The 18,530-nt window shown below is 45.3% G+C and overlaps 1 protein-coding gene across 2 annotated transcripts in view; it reads right to left on the reverse strand.

Annotated features, from left to right (window-relative positions):
- The window catches only part of LOC126106518 (syndecan-like), a 479,376-nt gene that overhangs the window by 347,155 nt on the left and 113,691 nt on the right, over nucleotides 1-18,530 (reverse strand). For both annotated transcript variants that reach the window (XM_049912846.1, XM_049912845.1), the window contains one exon: nucleotides 17,664-17,869. In XM_049912846.1, the coding sequence (XP_049768803.1) occupies nucleotides 17,664-17,869 (206 nt within the window). The remainder of the gene's footprint in view (nucleotides 1-17,663; nucleotides 17,870-18,530) is intronic.

Below are 18,530 nucleotides of genomic sequence, written 5' to 3' on the forward strand. Positions count from 1 at the left end.
TTACAAAACACTCGTTCGACCTATACTTGAGTATTGCTCATAAGTGTGGGATCCGTACCAGATCGGGTTGACGGAGGAGATAGAGAAGATCCAAAGAAGAGCGGCGCGTTTCGTCACAGGGTTATATGGTAACCGTGATAGCGTTACGGAGATGTTTAACAAACTCAAGTGGCAGACTCTGCAAGAGAGGCGCTCTGCATCGCGGTGTAGCTTGCTCGCCAGGTTTCGAGAGGGTGCGTTTCTGGATGAGGTATCGAATATATTGCTTCCCCCTACTTATACCTCCCGAGGAGATCACGAATGTAAAATTAGAGAGATTAGAGCGCGCACGGAGGCTTTCAGACAGTCGTTCTTCCCGCGAACCATACGCGACTGGAACAGGAAAGGGAGGTAATGACGGTGGCACGTAAAGTGCCCTCCGCCACACAACGTTGGGCGGCTTGCGGAGTATAAATGTAGATGTAGATGTAGATGTCAGCGAGTTGGCTGAAGTTGGATTGCTGGAAAATCTGCCGTTTCATCCAGAATGTTCTGCTGCAGTTCTTGAACACAATGACAATTGTACCGATACACCTTTACCGAGCGGGGTGGCGCAGTGGTTAGCACACTGGACTCGAATTCGGGAGGACGACGGTTCAAACCCGTCTCCGACCATCCTGATTTAGGTTTTCTGTGATTTCCCTAAATAGTATCAGGCAAATGCTGGGATGGTTCCTTTGAAAGGGCACGGCCGATTCCCTTCCCAGTCCTTCCCTAATCCGAGCTTGTGCTCGTCTCTAGTGACCTCGTTGTCGACGGGACGTTAAACACTGATCTCCTCCTTCGATACACCTTAAACTTGAGGGCTCCCCACATAATAACCGAACACTGACAGATCACGTGACCTGGGTGGCCATCTAGGGCCGCCACCAGACTGACCTCTGCTGACATGCATGAAGATTTTTTTGTACATGTGCTCCTAGGTTCGGACGGCTGCTCCATCCAGTTAAAAGTAACTGTAGGTCTTTTCCTCTTCCGTTAATGCTGCCACAAATGGTTTCAAAACGTTGGGAATATAATGCACTGAAGTCTGCGTCTGACAGAAGGAGACGGGACCAATAACGCGGTGTGCAGGCATTGTACACCAAACTCCAACCTTCTGATCATGCAATGGTGATGGTGTTTCGTGGAAGTTATGCGTATTCAGTGTCGCAAAGAACCTGTGATTCTGTGAGCTGAGCTAACTACTCGACTGAAACTAGGCTTCATCAGACACGAAGAGATCCACTGTTATCTCAGCAAACAGCCACTCACAAAACTGGAGGCGCTGAGGAGGACCCGCTAGTTGTAATGCGCGAACAGACACTCGGTAGAAATGCATGTGTGGATGAAGGTGGAACTTCGTGGCAGATTAAAACTGTGTGCCGGACCGAGACTCAAATTCGGGACCTTTGCCATCCGCAGGTAATTACTCTACCATCTGAGCTACCCAAGCACGACTTCCGACACGTCCTCACAGCCTTAATTCCGTCAGTACCTCGCCTCCTACCTTCCAGACTTCACAGAAGCTCTTCTGCATACCTTACAGAACCAGCACTCCTGGATGAAAGGATATTGCGGAGACATACACGCGATTGCGGTTTATCGTATCGCGACATTGCTGCTCGCGTTGGTCGAGATCCAATGACCGATATGGAATCGGTGGGTTCAGGAGGGTAATACGGAACGCCGTGCTGGATACCAACGGCCTCGTATCACAAGCAGTCGAGATGACAGGCATCTTATCTGCATGGCTGTAACGGATCGGATCGTGCAGCCACGTCTCGATCCCTGAGTCAACACATGGGGAAGTTCGCAAGACAACAACCGTCTGCACGAACAGTTCAACAACGTTTGCAACAGCATGGACTATCAGCTCGGAGACCATGGCTGCGGTTACCCTTGACGCCATACTGGCGTATCACCCGGCGTGATTGTATGGGGTGCGATTGGTTACACGTCTCGGTCACCTCTTGTTCGCATTGACGGCACTTTTAACAGTGGAAGTTACATTTCAGATGCGTTACGACACGTGGCTCTACGCTTCATTCGATCCCTGCGAAACCCTACATTTCAGCAAGATAGTGCACGACCGCATGTTGCAGGTCCTGTACGGGCCTTTCTAGATACAGAAAATGTTCGACCGCTGCCCTAGCCAGCACATTCTCCAGATCAATCAACAATTGAAAACGTCTGGTCAATGGTGGCTGAGCAACTGGCTCGTCACAATACGCCAGCCACTACTCTTGATGAACTGTGGTATCGTGTTGAAGCTGCATGGACAGCTGCACCTGTACACTCCATCCAAGCTCTGATGGACTCAATTTCCCAGGCGTACGAAGGCCGTTATTACGGCCAGAGGTGGTTGTTGTGGGTACTGATTTCTCAAGATCTATGCACCCAAATTGCGTGACAATGTAATCAGATGTCAGTTCTAGTATAATATATTTGTGCAATGAATACCCGTTTATCATCTGCATCTCTTCTTGGTGTAGCAATTTTAATGGTCAGTAGTGTAGCTTAGCCACAGCCTGGGGGATGTGTCCAGAGTGAAATTTTCACTCTGCAGCGGAGTGTGCGCGGATATGTCAGATTAAAGCTGTGTGGCTGACCGAAACTCGAACTCGGTCGCGAGCTCGAGTCTCGGTGCTGCACACAGTTTTAATCTGCCAGGAAATTTCATATCAGCGCACACTCCGCTGCAGAGTAAAAATTTCATTTTAGATAAAGGTGGAGTATTAGCCGGCATGATATGACGGTCTCTGATGACCGGCGTGGGGTTGATTTGGTAGGACTCGGAAGCGTTTTCTGGTCAACTCCAGCCATTTTTCCCGGTGTGCGGGCACGTCTCGGAATGTTATTTTGACTTGTTCTACACTGATCCTGTCTGGCTCCATTTTCGAACTACGCGTTACGTGGGGCTCTATGTGGGCACTTTGAAATCTTTAAACGTCTAAGTAAAAAACTGTCCACACAGTTTCCACGACTTTGTTGTCACGTAACTTTCCACAGCGAACAGCCGCTGCTCGCTCCTTTGTACTGCTCCACCCACACAGACACAGGCCGCACTATGCTCTGAACCGGTGTGGATCACATGGCGGTGTATACGTGGTGTGTGCGTCAAGAGTGTGGCTACATGCATATATTGACGTCCAATCGTATCCACTGGTCCGGGCCACTTTTATTTGCTCCACCCAGTAATTTTTATTTTGATCAGCATAATAGAGACATCTTTACAGTTGATTACTTTCAACTAAGTCTTCCTTGTTTTCTTTTCTAACAAAAAGAGAAATACAAAACTGGTGTCTGTTCACTCTGCTGTCTCATGATGCCAGCATCTAATGAGTTTATCATCTTTTTCACGGTACATGTAGGACGTTCGAGTGCTTCGGCAATTTTCTACCAAGCGCATATCTCTTCCTTTGGCGTTTATGCTGTGTATCTCTTGGATCCCAGAGGCACATATGATATCTGCATTCTTCCACGAGCAAAATTACATTCTCTTCGGACCACCAGCGCATGGCAAGAGCAGTATAAGTAGACGCAAGTAGAAAAGACAGCAGGTGAAAACTTTGTCTGCTGATATGTGAGCCGTACTGGCCCCGGCGTATGCGTTGGTTTAAAACTGCGTTGGGAACTTTGGTGAGCGCATTACCGTTTGATTTCCCGCGGTTATTGCGGTTACGCCGCGGTTCTTCCTCTTCCTACGTGTGGCAGCAGCGGTGTGTATCGATATTCGCACCTTGTACTATCTGGTCTGGTGCTTATAGTTTCCGGCTAGCCGGTGTGCGGCAGTCGGTCAGTTAGTGTGGATCAGCCAGGAAATCTCCACGCGGCGCGGTGGGCCGGGCCCGCTGGCGGTCTCTACGCAGTGCCGGAGTGTGTGGCAGCTGTTCCGATTGCTATGAGGTTCGTGGCTCACCGACCCAGGACATCAAAGTTGAGTGGTCGATGAATTACCGAAGCCAGTCTGTTGACATTTTGCCGTTCGTTTTCATGGTTGGCTGTTGGGAGTATTCCCGTGAGCGAGTGTTCGAGTTGGCGGAAGTTTGGCCACCATCCGGTGGAGTTTAACTGTATTTTGGTTATTTGAAGTCTAAGTGCACCAGCGGAATTTTCTGCCTTGTGGCCGTTAGCGTTCCGTTTACCTGCCCTGGCTGCTGACGTAAAATTCAGGCAGTGTCCTTTCCTCACCGTGTTGTCGCTGTCCAACACGTGTGTGTAGTTTCGGAGCTTATGCGTACTTGGTTGTGGGTGGCTACGCCTTGGCTTTGGAGTTCCTACTGTACTGGTCGGGTGGTTAGCAAGTCGTCTTGTTGGTGGGTCCGTTGACTGTCTCTTGGTTGGGTTGCCGGCGGATCGGATACAGCTGGGTCGCCTACCTGTCTCCCCTAAGCGAACGATAATATTTCAAGTGCACACCGACCCCCGGAAACGTTTGAGCGCCGCTGGCTGTACTGCCTTTTCTTATTGGTGTTGGATTGTATATTTGTATGGCTTACAGCCGATGGTTTGAATTTGTATGCTTTTAGTTGGGTTTTAAATAATGGGCCTTTAGCCGTTTTAAAATTGAAAGTTCCTGACTTGCTGACTTGTCAAGCCTTGCATTGTTTGGGCCTTCAGCCTCTTTTAAAATATATTTTGGGGCTTCTGCCTTTTGAAAATTTATTGTAGTTGTGTTTTTCAATCATGGACCTTCAGCCGTCTTAAAATCTTAAATTCCTTACTTGTTAAATCTTAGATTGTTTGGGCCATCAGCCTCATTTAATAAAAAAAATTTTTAATGGATAAAGCCTTACACTTACTGCCTTCCAAAAATTTATTGTAGTTGTGTTTTGAATCACGGGCCTTCAGCCGTTTTAATAGTAAAATTCCTTATTCTTAAGTCTTGCACTGTTTGAGTCTTCAGCCTCAATAGATTTTTTTTTTTTTTTTTTTTTTTTTTTTGTCATCAGTCTACTGACTGGTTTGATGCGGCCCGCCACGAATTCCTTTCCTGGGCTAACCTCTTCATCTCAGAGTAGCAATTGCAACCTACGTCCTCAATTATTTGCTTGACGTATTCCAATCTCTGTCTTCCTCTACAGTTTTTGCCCTCTACAGCTCCCTCTAGTACCATGGAAGTCATTCCCTCATGTCTTAGCAGATGTCCTATCATCCTGTCCCTTCTCCTTATCAGTGTTTTCCACATATTCCTTTCCTCTCCGATTCTGCGTAGAACCTCCTCATTCCTTACCTTATCAGTCCACCTGATTTTCAACATTCGTCTATAGCACCACATCTCAAATGCTTCGATTCTCTTCTGTTCCGGTTTTCCCACAGTCCATGTTTCACTACCATACAATGCTGTACTCCAGACGTACATCCTCAGAAATTTCTTCCTCAAATTAAGGCCGGTATTTGATATTAGTAGACTTCTCTTGGCCATAAATGCCTTTTTTGCCATAGCGAGCCTACTTTTGATGTCCTCCTTGCTCCGTCCGTCATTGGTTATTTTACTGCCTAGGTAGCAGAATTCCTTGACTTCATTGACTTCGTGACCATCAATCCTGATGTTAAGTTTCTCGCTGTTCTCATTTCTACTACTTCTCATTACCTTCGTCTTTCTCCGATTTACTCTCAAACCATACTGTGTACTCATTAGACTGTTCATTCCGTTCAGCAGATCATTTAATTCTTCTTCACTTTCACTCAGGATAGCAATGTCATCAGCGAATCGTATCATTAATATCCTTTCACCTTGTATTTTAATTCCACTCCTGAACCTTTCTTTTATTTCCATCATTGCTTCCTCGATGTACAGATTGAAGAGTAGGGGCGAAAGGCTACAGCCTTGTATTACACCCTTCTTAATACGAGCACTTCGTTCTTGATCGTCCACTCTCATTATTCCCTCTTGGTTGTTGTACATATTGTATATGAACCGTCTCTCCCTATAGCTTACCGCTACTTTTTTCAGAATCTCGAACAGCTTGCACCATTTTATATTGTCGAACGCATTTTCCAGGTCGACAAATCCTATGAAAGTATCTTGATTTTCTTTAGCCTTGCTTCCATTATTAGCCGTAACGTCAGAATTGCCTCTCTCGTCCCTTTACTTTTCCTAAAGCCAAACTGATCGTCACCTAGCGCATACTCAATTTTCTTTTCCATTCTTTTGCATATTATTCTTGTAAGCAGCTTCGATGCATGAGGTGTTAAGCTGATTGTGCGATAATTCTCACACTTGTCAGCTCTTGCTAGAAATATTATTTAAGGATAAAACCTTGAACTTTCTGCCTTTCGAAAATTTATTGTAGTTGTGTTTTAAATCATGGGCCTTCAGCCGTTTGAAAAATTAAAGAGGTTGTGCCCTTAAGCCATAAGGTTGTGTCACATATTCAGTCGATAGTTAAGGTCGGAAATTTGCGCTGTAATGTTTGGGCAAATAAATACAGTTATTTGTCTTCGAGTGTAACTGACAGCCGCTCATTTTTGGCCGCTTTCCACAATTCCAACTACCTGTTCTGTCCTGTGGATTTAAACAGGCGTCTCAATAGAGTCGAAGCGTAGAAGACGCGAATTTCTTTTGATTGTTTGCTAAAAGACGGACAACCAGTTGAACACGAGCGAACGCAAGTGAATGCGGACCGAACACGACCGAATTCCGTCTGCTTATACGCGCCTATCGTTTACACCAGAGAGAATTCTCGTTCACCTTCCTTTGTGTTCGCTTCACAATTTTTTTTTTAAGGAAAAAATCGGAATGTAGTTATCGCAGTGAGAGACTGCAGGCTATTCAGACCCAGAGAGTGTGATGTGACGTAATGATAGGGTCCCTATTCACAGCGGCCACGCCTGCTGTGTGTATAATACAGCCGCTGTTGTACTGCTGTATGGGACGGCGTGGCGGCATAATTAATGGGTAGAGCGCGGCTGGCCGTGACGTCTGGCTGTCTGTCCCCCATACACCACGCGGATGCCTGCAGTTGCTCTTCTCCAGTACCCACTTCATGTCGCTACAGCACTGACCTGCTATTTGGGCTGTAAAGACTCAAACAAATCATCACGGAAACTCCACTGCTAGATATTACGGTGAAACGCCAAGGAACTGGTATAGGCATGCGTATTCAAATACAAAGATATGTAAATAGGCAGAATACGGCGCTGCAGTCGGTAACGCCTATATGAGACAGCATGTGTGTGGCGCAGTTGTTAGATCGTTTAATGCTGCTGCAATGGCGGTTATCAAGATTTAAGTGAGTTTGAACGTGATGTTATAACTGGCGAACGAGCGATGGGACACAGCATCTACGAGGTAGCGGTGGAGAGGGGAGTTTCTCGTCGGATCGCTTCACGAGTGCACCGTCAATATCAAATGTTTCAAATGGCTCTCAGCACTATGGGACTTAACATCGGAGGTCATCAGTCCCCTAGAACTTACAACTACTTAAACCTAACTAACCTAAGGACATCACACACATCCATGCCCGAAGCAGGATTCGAACCTGGGACCGTAGCGGTTGCTAGAACAGCTCGGCCACAGCGGCCGGCTCGTGAATATCAGAAATCCGGTACAACATCAAATCTCAGACATCGCTCCGGCCGGAGAAAGATTGTGCAAGAACGGGACCAACGACGGCTGAAGAGAACCGTTCAACCTCACATAAGCGGAACCCTTTCGCAAATTGCTGTAGATTTCAGTCCTGGACCATCAACGAGTGTCAGCGTACGAATCACTCAACGAAACATCATCGATATGGGCTTTCGGAGCTGAAGGCCCACTCGTGTACCCTTGATGACTGCACAACACAAAGCTTAACGCCTTGCCTGGGCCCGTCAACACCGAAATTGGACTGTTGATGACTCGAAACATGTTGCCTGGTCGGAAGAGTCTCGTTTCAAATTGTATCGAGTGGAAGGACGTGTACGGGTATGGAGATAACATCATGGATCCATGGACCCTGCATGCCAGCAGAGGACTGTTCAAGCTGGTGGAGCCTTTGTAATGGTGTTGGGCTTGTGCAGCTGAAGTGATATAGGACCCCTGATACGTCTAGATACGACTCTGACAGGTGACACGTACATAAGTATTTCCCCACTACGTACAAAGCTGGGGTGCTATACCAATATAGAACCTCAGTCGTACTGTCGATTTAAGATTTCAGTACTGGGCCATCAACAAGTTTCAGCGTGCGAATCATTCAACGAAACGTCTTCGATACGGGGTTCGGAGCTGAAGGCTCACTCGTGTACCCTTCATGACCGCAAGACACAGAGCTTTACGCCTCGCCTGGGTCAGTCTACACCGACGTTGGACTGCTGATGACTGGTAACATGTTGCCTGGTCGGAAGAGTCTCGTTTCAAGTTGTATCGAGTGGATGGACGTGTACGGGTATGGAGACAACATCAAGGATCCATGGACCCTGCATGTCAGCAGGGGACTGTTCAATCTGGTGGGCGTGTGCAGTTGGAGTGATATAGGACACCCGATACGTCTAGATACGACTCTGACAGGTGACACGTACGTACGCATTTCCCCACTGCCTAGAAAGCTGGGGGTGCTATTCCAATATCGGAGAACCTCAGCTGTGCTGTCGATTTGAGGAGGGAAAATCAGAACGGTCTGAGGTGTGAACTGAAGTTTTTGTTGGAGAGAATGCGACTAGGGGTGGTCCGTGCAGCTACTGTGACAGGATGGTGTAGTGGATGACAGATCAGCTTAGTAAGCAGGAGACCTGTGTTCGAGTCCCGGCTGTGGCACAAATTTTAATGCATTATTTCAGATTTTGTCCTTATTGAACTTTATTTGTTTAATGTTTATTTGGTACGTATAATCTCAGATATAGTATATGTCTTTGATATATACTTAAATTCTTTAATATCACGACGTGTTTGTAAGACCGAATAAATGTTGTTTCGACGATGACATGTCTTTTAGCAAGGTCGGAAATTTTTCGACATTTCAAATTGCACCTGAGAGCGGCTATAAAGCCGAAATCATGGTTTTGTAAAATAAATGAATACAAATCTAGTCACATGCACACTTAAATGTTGAATGTATGTTTGAATGTATGTTGAAACATCATCATCCTGGCAGTTTGTAGCAAATTACGAAACGGAAAATTCGCGCCATCCGATGTTTTGCTTCATTTGTTTCATTGTGGCAAGAAAAGCTGAAATGATGGTCGTTGTTTTTATCAGATTTAGGCCGTCACCTTCTAACTTCAAGTTAATCTCTTTAAATTTCGTAATCAAATCTGTTAAATAAGCAGTGTCTGGTTCCAGCTTCATTAAGTTTTCTTTTCAGTTTTGCTATTTAGCATCCAGAAACTCTTAAACAATCTCATAAAGTGAGAAAAACCGTGTTCATCATAAACCTTTTCACAGCCACTGTTCTTCGTTGCGAGAAAGTTGTCGATAAAGATCTCGTCATTTTCTTCACAGAACTAGAATTAGCCGCGTTTAGTGTAATTTTATTTGTTGAGTTCAAGACGAATTGAAGAATTTGATGTAGTCTACTACGGAGATTTTTAGGAAGCAGATGTTGACGATGGAGCCTCAGTACGTTTCAGGTAAAATTCAGTCCTATAGTTGTATGGAGAAATAGATCGTTTGCAGAAGATGCTTTCACTATCATGAATCATTTCATCAATACGTCTTTGAAATCTATTGCCGCTGAAAAGAATTCTTGTGGTTGTTACCCGATAGTATGCGGTATTCCAGATTCTGCTATAAATAGCGAGATATTGAAAGGCGCCAGAAAACTATCATCACCTTTTTTTATGACGTCGAAGCAAACATAATGTCCATAGCGTGTCCCTTTTGAAGTTTTTCTTTAGGTATTTGTTTGTATTTCAAATTGTTACTTCTTTTCTCAGGGGGACACATTCTCAAGTCATCCTCCACTTTGGATGGTTTCATAGCGTCATTGCTTAACACATTCTTACGTAAAAGGTAGATAGATAGTCGTGTTTCCAACTACGGTTAAATGAAGACTAGCTTCAGATAATCACCACTGCACTGTCTACACTTCTTTTTGGATTCGGCCTTGTTTAGTGTCAGTTATATGTGGACAAAAATTGAACTATACGATAAGACGTAGCAACCGTCTCAAACTCAAGCCAACCGCGCACTCTACGCAATTATATGAACTACAAAACGAAAATTTGATAAAACATAATTTACTTACTTCTCTCCGGCACTCCCAAACAAGCTCATCTGAGTTGTATGGCATCTAACCATAGTCCGTTCACAAAGAGATGAAAGATATCTGGCTCGGCAGACGGTCGACTTCGGTCCGCTCAAGTTCTGTGTCGGGCCAGCGATGTATCTGTGCTGTGTCGCAAATTATTATGTCTCTTCATCGGTGATGAAGCGGTTCCTGCCCCACCACGGACAGCGCCAGATACTCTTCCCATTTTCCTCCTCGACGGAGGGCAAGGGGTAGTGCTTTATGGAGTGGGACTACAAATAATAATTAGTAATTTTGCTGAATGCAGGAGACTGAAAATACAAACAGTAGCTCCACCCCCTGCATTGGTGGATCTGGCAGTGACGTACACAGGAGCAAGTTGTAGCTGCCTGAAAAGAATTTGGAATTTTGACTGCGACCTGCCACCCTCGTGGGCCCCCATTTACACCTAATGCACCTTTTTTTTTTTTTTTTACGCCACTGCCATAGAGCCTCAGCAGACTGGGGCCGGCCGCTGTTGGTCGATGTAGACTAGTTTGGTAATAACTGGTTCACACTGAAAGGTTTATATATCATGAGAGATGGCCATTATGTTTGGAATGTGTGTCTTTATGGGTGTCGTTAGATGCCTAACGTACGGACATACTGAACAGATAATGAATTTTATTAGGGATGGTCCTTGGTGTGACAGAGGGTAGATGATGATTTTGAGACGATTTCATAAAGAGACGCCGGCCGCGGTGGTCTCGCGGTTCTAGGCGCGCAGTCCGGAACCGCGCGACTGCTACGGTCGCAGGTTCGAATCCTGCCTCGGGCATGGATGTGTGTGATGTCCTTAGGTTAGTTAGGTTTAAGTAGTTCTAAGTTCTAGGGGACTGATGACCACAGCTGTTAAGTCCCATAGTGCTCAGAGCCATTTGAACCATTTTCTTCATAAAGAGACGGCACATTTGGAAAAAATCTATGTTTTGGTATCTAGGACGAGCTATCTATTATGTTATATTAACAGAATCTTCCGTCGGTTCTTGGTAGAACAACATTAAAATAATAAATGAAAATCACCAGTTTGCTTTTGTTCTACAATATTATTTTTATTGCTAACCGGTTTTCGGCTTACAAGGCCATCTTCAGACATTAAATGTTATACAATATTATTTTTATTGCATATTATTTTTATTGCTAATCGGTTTTCGGCTTACAAGGCCATCTTCAGACATTAAATGTCTGAAGATGGCCTTGTAAGCCGAAAACCGGTTAGCAATAAAAATAATATTGTAGAACAAAAGCAAACTGGTGCTTTTAATTTATTATTATCTATTACGTGTTCAGAATCTCAACTGTTATTCGTCACCCTCCATATTTACTTAAAATAAAAGCTAAGAGCAAATTTGTAACTCAAATAGTGGAAATAGGAGAGGAACGGGATAGTGGGCCACAACGTGATTGTGCTGCTTCCTAGACTGGAGAATCCTGCGACCTACTGTAGTGACACGTAACTTTTTATTTATTTATTTTCACGTCAAGTTCCGTAGGACCAAATGGAGGAGGGAATCTCTAAGGTCATGGAACGTGCCAGTACATGAAATTACAACATAAAAGTAATAACAGACAAAAATAAATGTTTATGAACCCAAAAAAAGTCAGTACAACGCAATTAACAATGCAACAAGAATCAGCTTAATTTTTCAAGGAACTCCTCGACAGCATAGGAGTGACCCATGAAGAAACTCTTCAGTTTCCATTTGAAAGCGCGTGGATTACTGCTGAGATTTTGAATTCTAGTGGTAGCTTATTGAAAGTGGATGCAGCAGTGTACTGCACACCTTTCTGCACAAGAGTTAAGGAAGTCCGATCCAAATGCAGGTTTGACTTCTGTAGAGTATTAACTGAGTGAAAGCTCCGTATTCTTGGGAATAAGCTAATATTCTTAACAAGAAATGACAGCAAGGAATATATATATTGAGAGGGCAATGTCAAAATACCCAGACTCGTGAACAGGGGTCGACAAGAGGTTCGTGAACTTACACCACTTTTGCCCGAACCGCCCGTTTTTCAGTCAAAAATGTCCTTTTAGAATGGGAAGAGTTACCCCAAAATATAATACCATACGACATAAGCGAATGAAACTAAGCAAAGTAGATTAATTTTCGTGTCGAACGATCACTTACTTCAGATACCGTTCGAACAGTAAAAATGACAGCATTAAGTCTTTGAACAAGATCCTGAACGTGGGCTTTCCACGACGGCTTACTATCTATTTGAACACCTAGAAATTTGAACTGTTCAGTTTCACTAATCATATACTCATTCTGTGAAATTAAAACGTCAGGTTTTGTTGAATTGTGTGTTAGAAACTGTAAAAACTTACTCTTACTGCGATTTAGCGTTAGTTTATTTTCTACAAGCCATGAGCTTAGGTCATGAACTATACTATTTGAAAACGAGCCAGTGTTGCACACAACATCCTTCACTACCAAGCTAGTGTCATCAGCGAACGGAAATATTTTAGTTACCCGTAATACTAGAGGGCATATCATTTATATAAATAAGGAACAGGAGCTGTGGAAGCGAAGATGCAATAGACATTTTGACTTGGCTTGGAGTGCGACCTGTAAGTGAACTGTTGTCCTTCATGTTTCGAGTTAAGTTTTTATAACTTTTGGTGACTTTAAACGCAAGATACGCCGTTAGTTCTCAACTGTACTCCATCAGTTGGCTTGTAATCTTATAGTGCATATCATTCGTTATAGTTTAGTTACAAAATTCGTTTAAACTCGTCAGTTATCATGCTGCATAAAAACCATTAACCTGACATGGGCTCCTGCGGCGGAATGGGCGGAGCAGACTGGGATAGTATCTTATTCTGCACCTTCATCTTTTTTGATGCAAGTATATTTCAAACAGCACATTTCTTTTTCTTCCTTTCTTTCCAAGACGGTGTGAACTCACGTTAGAAACACTGGTGGACAGCAATTGGACATTAAATAAATGGAAATGGCAGTTTCAACCATTTTATATTCTTCTTTAAAAGCATATGAGAAGTCTGACTTACCCACATCAACTTTGGAAAGGTACTTTAGTAAAACGAAAAATAATCCCCACAACAGAGTTGGCAACTCAGATGGTAAATTTAAACATGTGTTCACTGCAGGACAAAAAGGCGACTGGTAGCATATATGAAATCAACAGGCAGCAGATATTTTAGTCCAACGATGAAACACCTCGTTGTTAGATCATTAGCCTATCAGGTAGATCAAAGAAATGTCTTACCACACAGATTTCACAATGAAACTTGTCTAGCTAGGCATGACTGGGCTATAGGATTTTTTACTGCTCTCTATCTTGTCTATTCACAAGCCAGAAAATACATCTGGTGCACGAGCGATGACATTCAATACAGTAACAGTATTAAGCATTAAAAATAATCGTGGATAATGTTATTAAATATTTTCTTACTGTTAACGTTTTTTAGATTCCATATTCATTAGTGTGAATTGTTCACTAAACAAGTTTGTGTTAGTTTTAACGTGATATTCTTAGTAATTTCAACGTTTATGCAACAAATGTCGAACGGTGCAGTATGGAAAACATTCAACCATTTCTTTGAAAAAAAAATGTAAACAATACATAGTATAGTTTTCTGTGACTTTCAAATAAGACAGGTTAGGTTACAATACAAGGTGATTTTTTATACTTTTAAGAAGTGTTTTTTATGCTTCTTTATTTTACAAAAATTGTTAAACACTAAGTATACCGTTCTGGCCCCGAGACCCCTTAAGTGTTTGTTTGAAAAGTTCGCACTGTGTATGACAATTCGAAGTAAGGATCTTGGTTACTGTTAACGTGATCCACTTCTGTGTTATTAAAGAGTTCCGAATACCACTCCAATCTAAAATAACCTTTTCATTCATTACTTGCATTTCGCTATGTTATCCTCAGTTTTAATACAAATGGTAACATTACCGCATTGTCACGCCTTGCGCTATTGTATGGATAGTGAGCTGCATCTTTTAGAAAGATAATAAAATTCTCATATAGCAACAAAGCTATTAGTCACGCAGCAATTTATTTCATGACGTACAGTTCAACACTTCACATCCTTACAACTGAACAAGAACAGCTCAGTTATCCATTGCAGGTGAGAAGCAATCGTAGGGCCTAAACAAACGTTGTGAAGTGGAATTAATTTGTAACATTTTCACATTTCTCAAACACTGCACAGGCATTATACGTGATAGTTAGTCAGTGTGTTGTGGTTGTTTGATGAGGAAGCGGTTCAACGTATTATTAATAGCCAACAGTTGTATTCGGTTTCGGTTGCAGATAGTTAGATACAGTTTAGAGTGGCTACCACCACAGTCACTGAATGTAATTTGCATAGTTAATGATCGTGTTCAAAAGTAGGGTAGAAAAGACTAGATCAAATTCATGGGCGACACTGTAAGTGGAATACCCTTGGTTTCACGTTACTAGCAATAAAATGAGACACTCTATTCTTGTAGAAACATTAAAATAAAAGTTCGTGCTACTGCTACAGTGTACAAGATACACACTAACGGCGATAAGAAATATCCTTAAGCAAGGGGTGTTATGGCACACAGTTACCAAGTTTCAGGTGGTTAGTTTCAACATTTGACGTTCCTCATGGGTCCACCTGTCCCTCTTTGCCTACAGTATTGCAATCCACACGAGCAGCTCCAACCTGATTACATCGCACAGCAACTTCGGGAGCAAAATGACGAGCGGAGCTGTAGCAACTTGTTGAGAGAGAGGCACGCACCTACACGTACGAGTCATGCACAGTAGTGATGTATGCTGAAGCACCAAAGAAACTGGTATGGGCATGCGTATTCAAATACACTCCTGGAAATGGAAAAAAGAACACATTGACACCGGTGTGTCAGACCCACCATACTTGCTCCGGACACTGCGAGAGGGCTGTACAAGCAATGGTCACACGCACGGCACAGCGAACACACTAGGAACCGCGGTGTTGGCCGTCGAATGGCGCTAGCTGCGCAGCATTTGTGCACCGCCGCCGTCAGTGTCAGCCAGTTTGCCGTGGCATACGGAGCTCCATCGCAGTCTTTAACACTGGTAGCATGCCGCGACAGCGTGGACGTGAACCGTATGTGCAGTTGACGGACTTTGAGCGAGGGCGTATAGTGGACATGCGGGAGGCCGGGTGGACGTACCGCCGAATTGCTCAACACGTGGGGCGTGAGGTCTCCACAGTACATCGATGTTGTCGCCAGTGGTCGGCGGAAGGTGCACGTGCCCGTCGACCTGGGACCGGACCGCAGCGACGCACGGATGCACGCCAAGACCGTAGGATCCTACGCAGTGCCGTAGGGGACCGCACCGCCACTTCCCAGCAAATTAGGGACACTGTTGCTCCTGAGGTATCGGCGAGGACCATTCGCAACCGTCTCCATGAAGCTGGGCTACGGTCCCGCACATCGTTAGGCCGTCTTCCGCTCACGCCCCAACATCGTGCAGCCCGCCTCCAGTGGTGTCGCGACAGGCGTGAATGGAGGGACGAATGGAGACGTGTCGTCTTCAGCGATGAGAGTCGCTTCTGCCTTGGTGCCAATGATGGTCGTATGCGTGTTTGGCGCCGTGCAGGTGAGCGCCACAATCAGGGCTGCATACGACCGAGGCACACAGGGCCAACACCCGGCATCATGGTGTGGGGAGCGATCTCCTACACTGGCCGTACACCACTGGTGATCGTCGAGGGGACACTGAATAGTGCACGGTACATCCAAACCGTCATCGAACCCATCGTTCTACCATTCCTAGACCGGCAAGGGAACTTGCTGTTCCAACAGGACAATGCACGTCCGCATGTATCCCGTGCCACCCAACGTGCTCTAGAAGGTGTAAGTCAACTACCCTGGCCAGCAAGATCTCCGGATCTGTCCCCCATTGAGCATGTTTGGGACTGGATGAAGCGTCGTCTCACGCGGTCTGCACGTCCAGCACGAACGCTGGTCCAACTGAGGCGCCAGGTGGAAATGGCATGGCAAGCCGTTCCACAGGACTACATCCAGCATCTCTACGATCGTCTCCATGGGAGAATAGCAGCCTGCATTGCTGCGAAAGGTGGATATACACTGTACTAGTGCCGACATTGTGCATGCTCTGTTGCCTGTGTCTATGTGCTTGTGGTTCTGTCAGTGTGATCATGTGATGTATCTGACCCCAGGAATGTGTCAATAAAGTTTCCCCTTCCTGGGACAATGAATTCACGGTGTTCTTATTTCAATTTCCAGGAGTGTACAAAGATATGTATACAAGCAGAATAAGCAGAATACTGAGCTGCGGTCGGCAACGCCTGTATAAGGCAACAAGTGTCGCTTAGTGCTGCTACAGCGGCAGCTTATCAAGATTTAAGTGAGTTTGAACGCCGTGTTATAGTCGGCGCACTAACGATGGGACACAGCGTCTCCGAGGTAGCGATCAAGAGGATATTTTCCAGTACGACTATTTCACGAGTGTACAGTGAATATCACGAATCCGATGAAAATTAAAATCTCCGACATCGCTGTGGCCGGAAAAAGATCCTCCAAGAATTGGCCCAACTACGGCTGAAGAGAATCGTTCAACCTGACAGAAGTGCAACCCTTCCGCAAATTGCTGCCGATTTCAATGCTGCGCCATCAATAAGTGTCAACGTGCTAGCTATTCGACGAAACATCATCGATATGGGCTTTCTGAGCTGAAGGCCCACTCGTGTACCCTTGATGAACGCACGACACAAAGCTTTACGCCTCGCCTGGGCCAGTCAACACCGACAATGGACTGTTGATGACTGGAGACATGTTGCCTGGTCGAACGAGTCTCGTTTCAAATTGTATCGAGTGGATGGACGAGTGCGGTATGGAGACAACATCCTCTTGTATCCATGGACCGTGCATGCCAACAGCGGACTGTTCAAGTTGGTGGAGCGAGGCTTTCAGATGGTGTGGGGCGTATGCAATTGGAGTGATACTGGACCCCTGTTACGTGCAGATGCGACTCTGACAGCAGAACGTAAGCGTACTGTCTGATCACCTGCATCCATTCATGTCCATTGTGCATTCCGAAGAACTTGGGCAATTCCAGCAGGACAATATGACACGCCACACGTCCAGAATTGCTACAGAGTGACCCCTCAAACATTCTTCTGAGTTTTCCGCTGGCCATCAGATTCCCCAGACATGAACATAACTGAGCATATCTGGGATGCCTTGCATCGTGCTGTTCAGAAGAGATCTGCACCTCCTCGTACTCTTGCGGATTTATGGAGAGCCCTGCGGGATTCATGGTGTCATTTCCCTCCAGCGCTATTTCAGAAATTAGGCGAGTCCACGCCACGTCACGTTGCGGCACTTTTGCGCGCTAGCGGGGGCCCTACTCGATATTTGGCAGATATACCAGTTTCTTTGGCTCTCCAGTGTAGTACAAGACGGCATGCTGGGTACTCACCGTCCACTCGAAGTAGGCGGAGGCGTCCCCGAATGGCCACCTGGACTCCAGCCAGGTGCTCGGCTTGCCGGAGCCGCGGCCGCGCCCACCGTCCCCGGGCCCGTCGACTTCTGCGTCGTCAATGTCCGCCGCATCTAGGCCGCCCCCGTCAGTGCCGTTGTCTGCCCCATCGAAGTGCACCACCGCCTCCGTCACAGCGCCGCCTCCTGTACGTGAGACACAAGCCAAGACCAGTAAGCATCTACGTTGTGGAAAACGCTTCTTGAAGCGGTTGTAAAGAAGTTTTGAACTACTACTATGCAGCAGAGAGGTCTGAAAGCGTGATCAGAGTGGCAGCAGCGTTATTTTTACACTTGAGAAACAGAGAGGCTGGGTAGTAACAGCGAACAAGTGGATATACTGGGTGGTTATAATTAAACTTCCCCTGTTTAACAAGTTACTACACGGTAACTAGGTACCAAACTAGGGCGAATTCATGTCAAGGATGTGAAGAAGAGAAATAATGCAGAATCAATTCAATTGAAGCACTTTTAATGTAATGCTACGGTTTACCATATCATTACATACCGGTACCGTTAGTACTACAAATATGGCGGCCGTCAGTGTCCAGAAGAGTCTGAAAGCGCAGGACTGCATTCTGCACAACAGAACGATGCATGTCCGTAGGGATGCTGGCTACCTCTCTTGATGTTCTGCGCTTCAGATCAGCACATGCGTGAATGTTCCCCTGGTAAACCCTGTCCATCAGGTAGCCCCACAACCAGCAATCACAGGGAGTGAGATCAGGTGATGGTGCTGGTGAGCCGTGGTAAAAATTTCTGTTTTTAACAGCGCGCCGCAGCGCGTAGTGTGAAGCAGTCGCCCTCC

The sequence above is a fragment of the Schistocerca cancellata genome, chromosome 10, assembly GCF_023864275.1.
Source record: "Schistocerca cancellata isolate TAMUIC-IGC-003103 chromosome 10, iqSchCanc2.1, whole genome shotgun sequence".
NCBI lineage: Eukaryota > Metazoa > Arthropoda > Insecta > Orthoptera > Acrididae > Schistocerca > Schistocerca cancellata.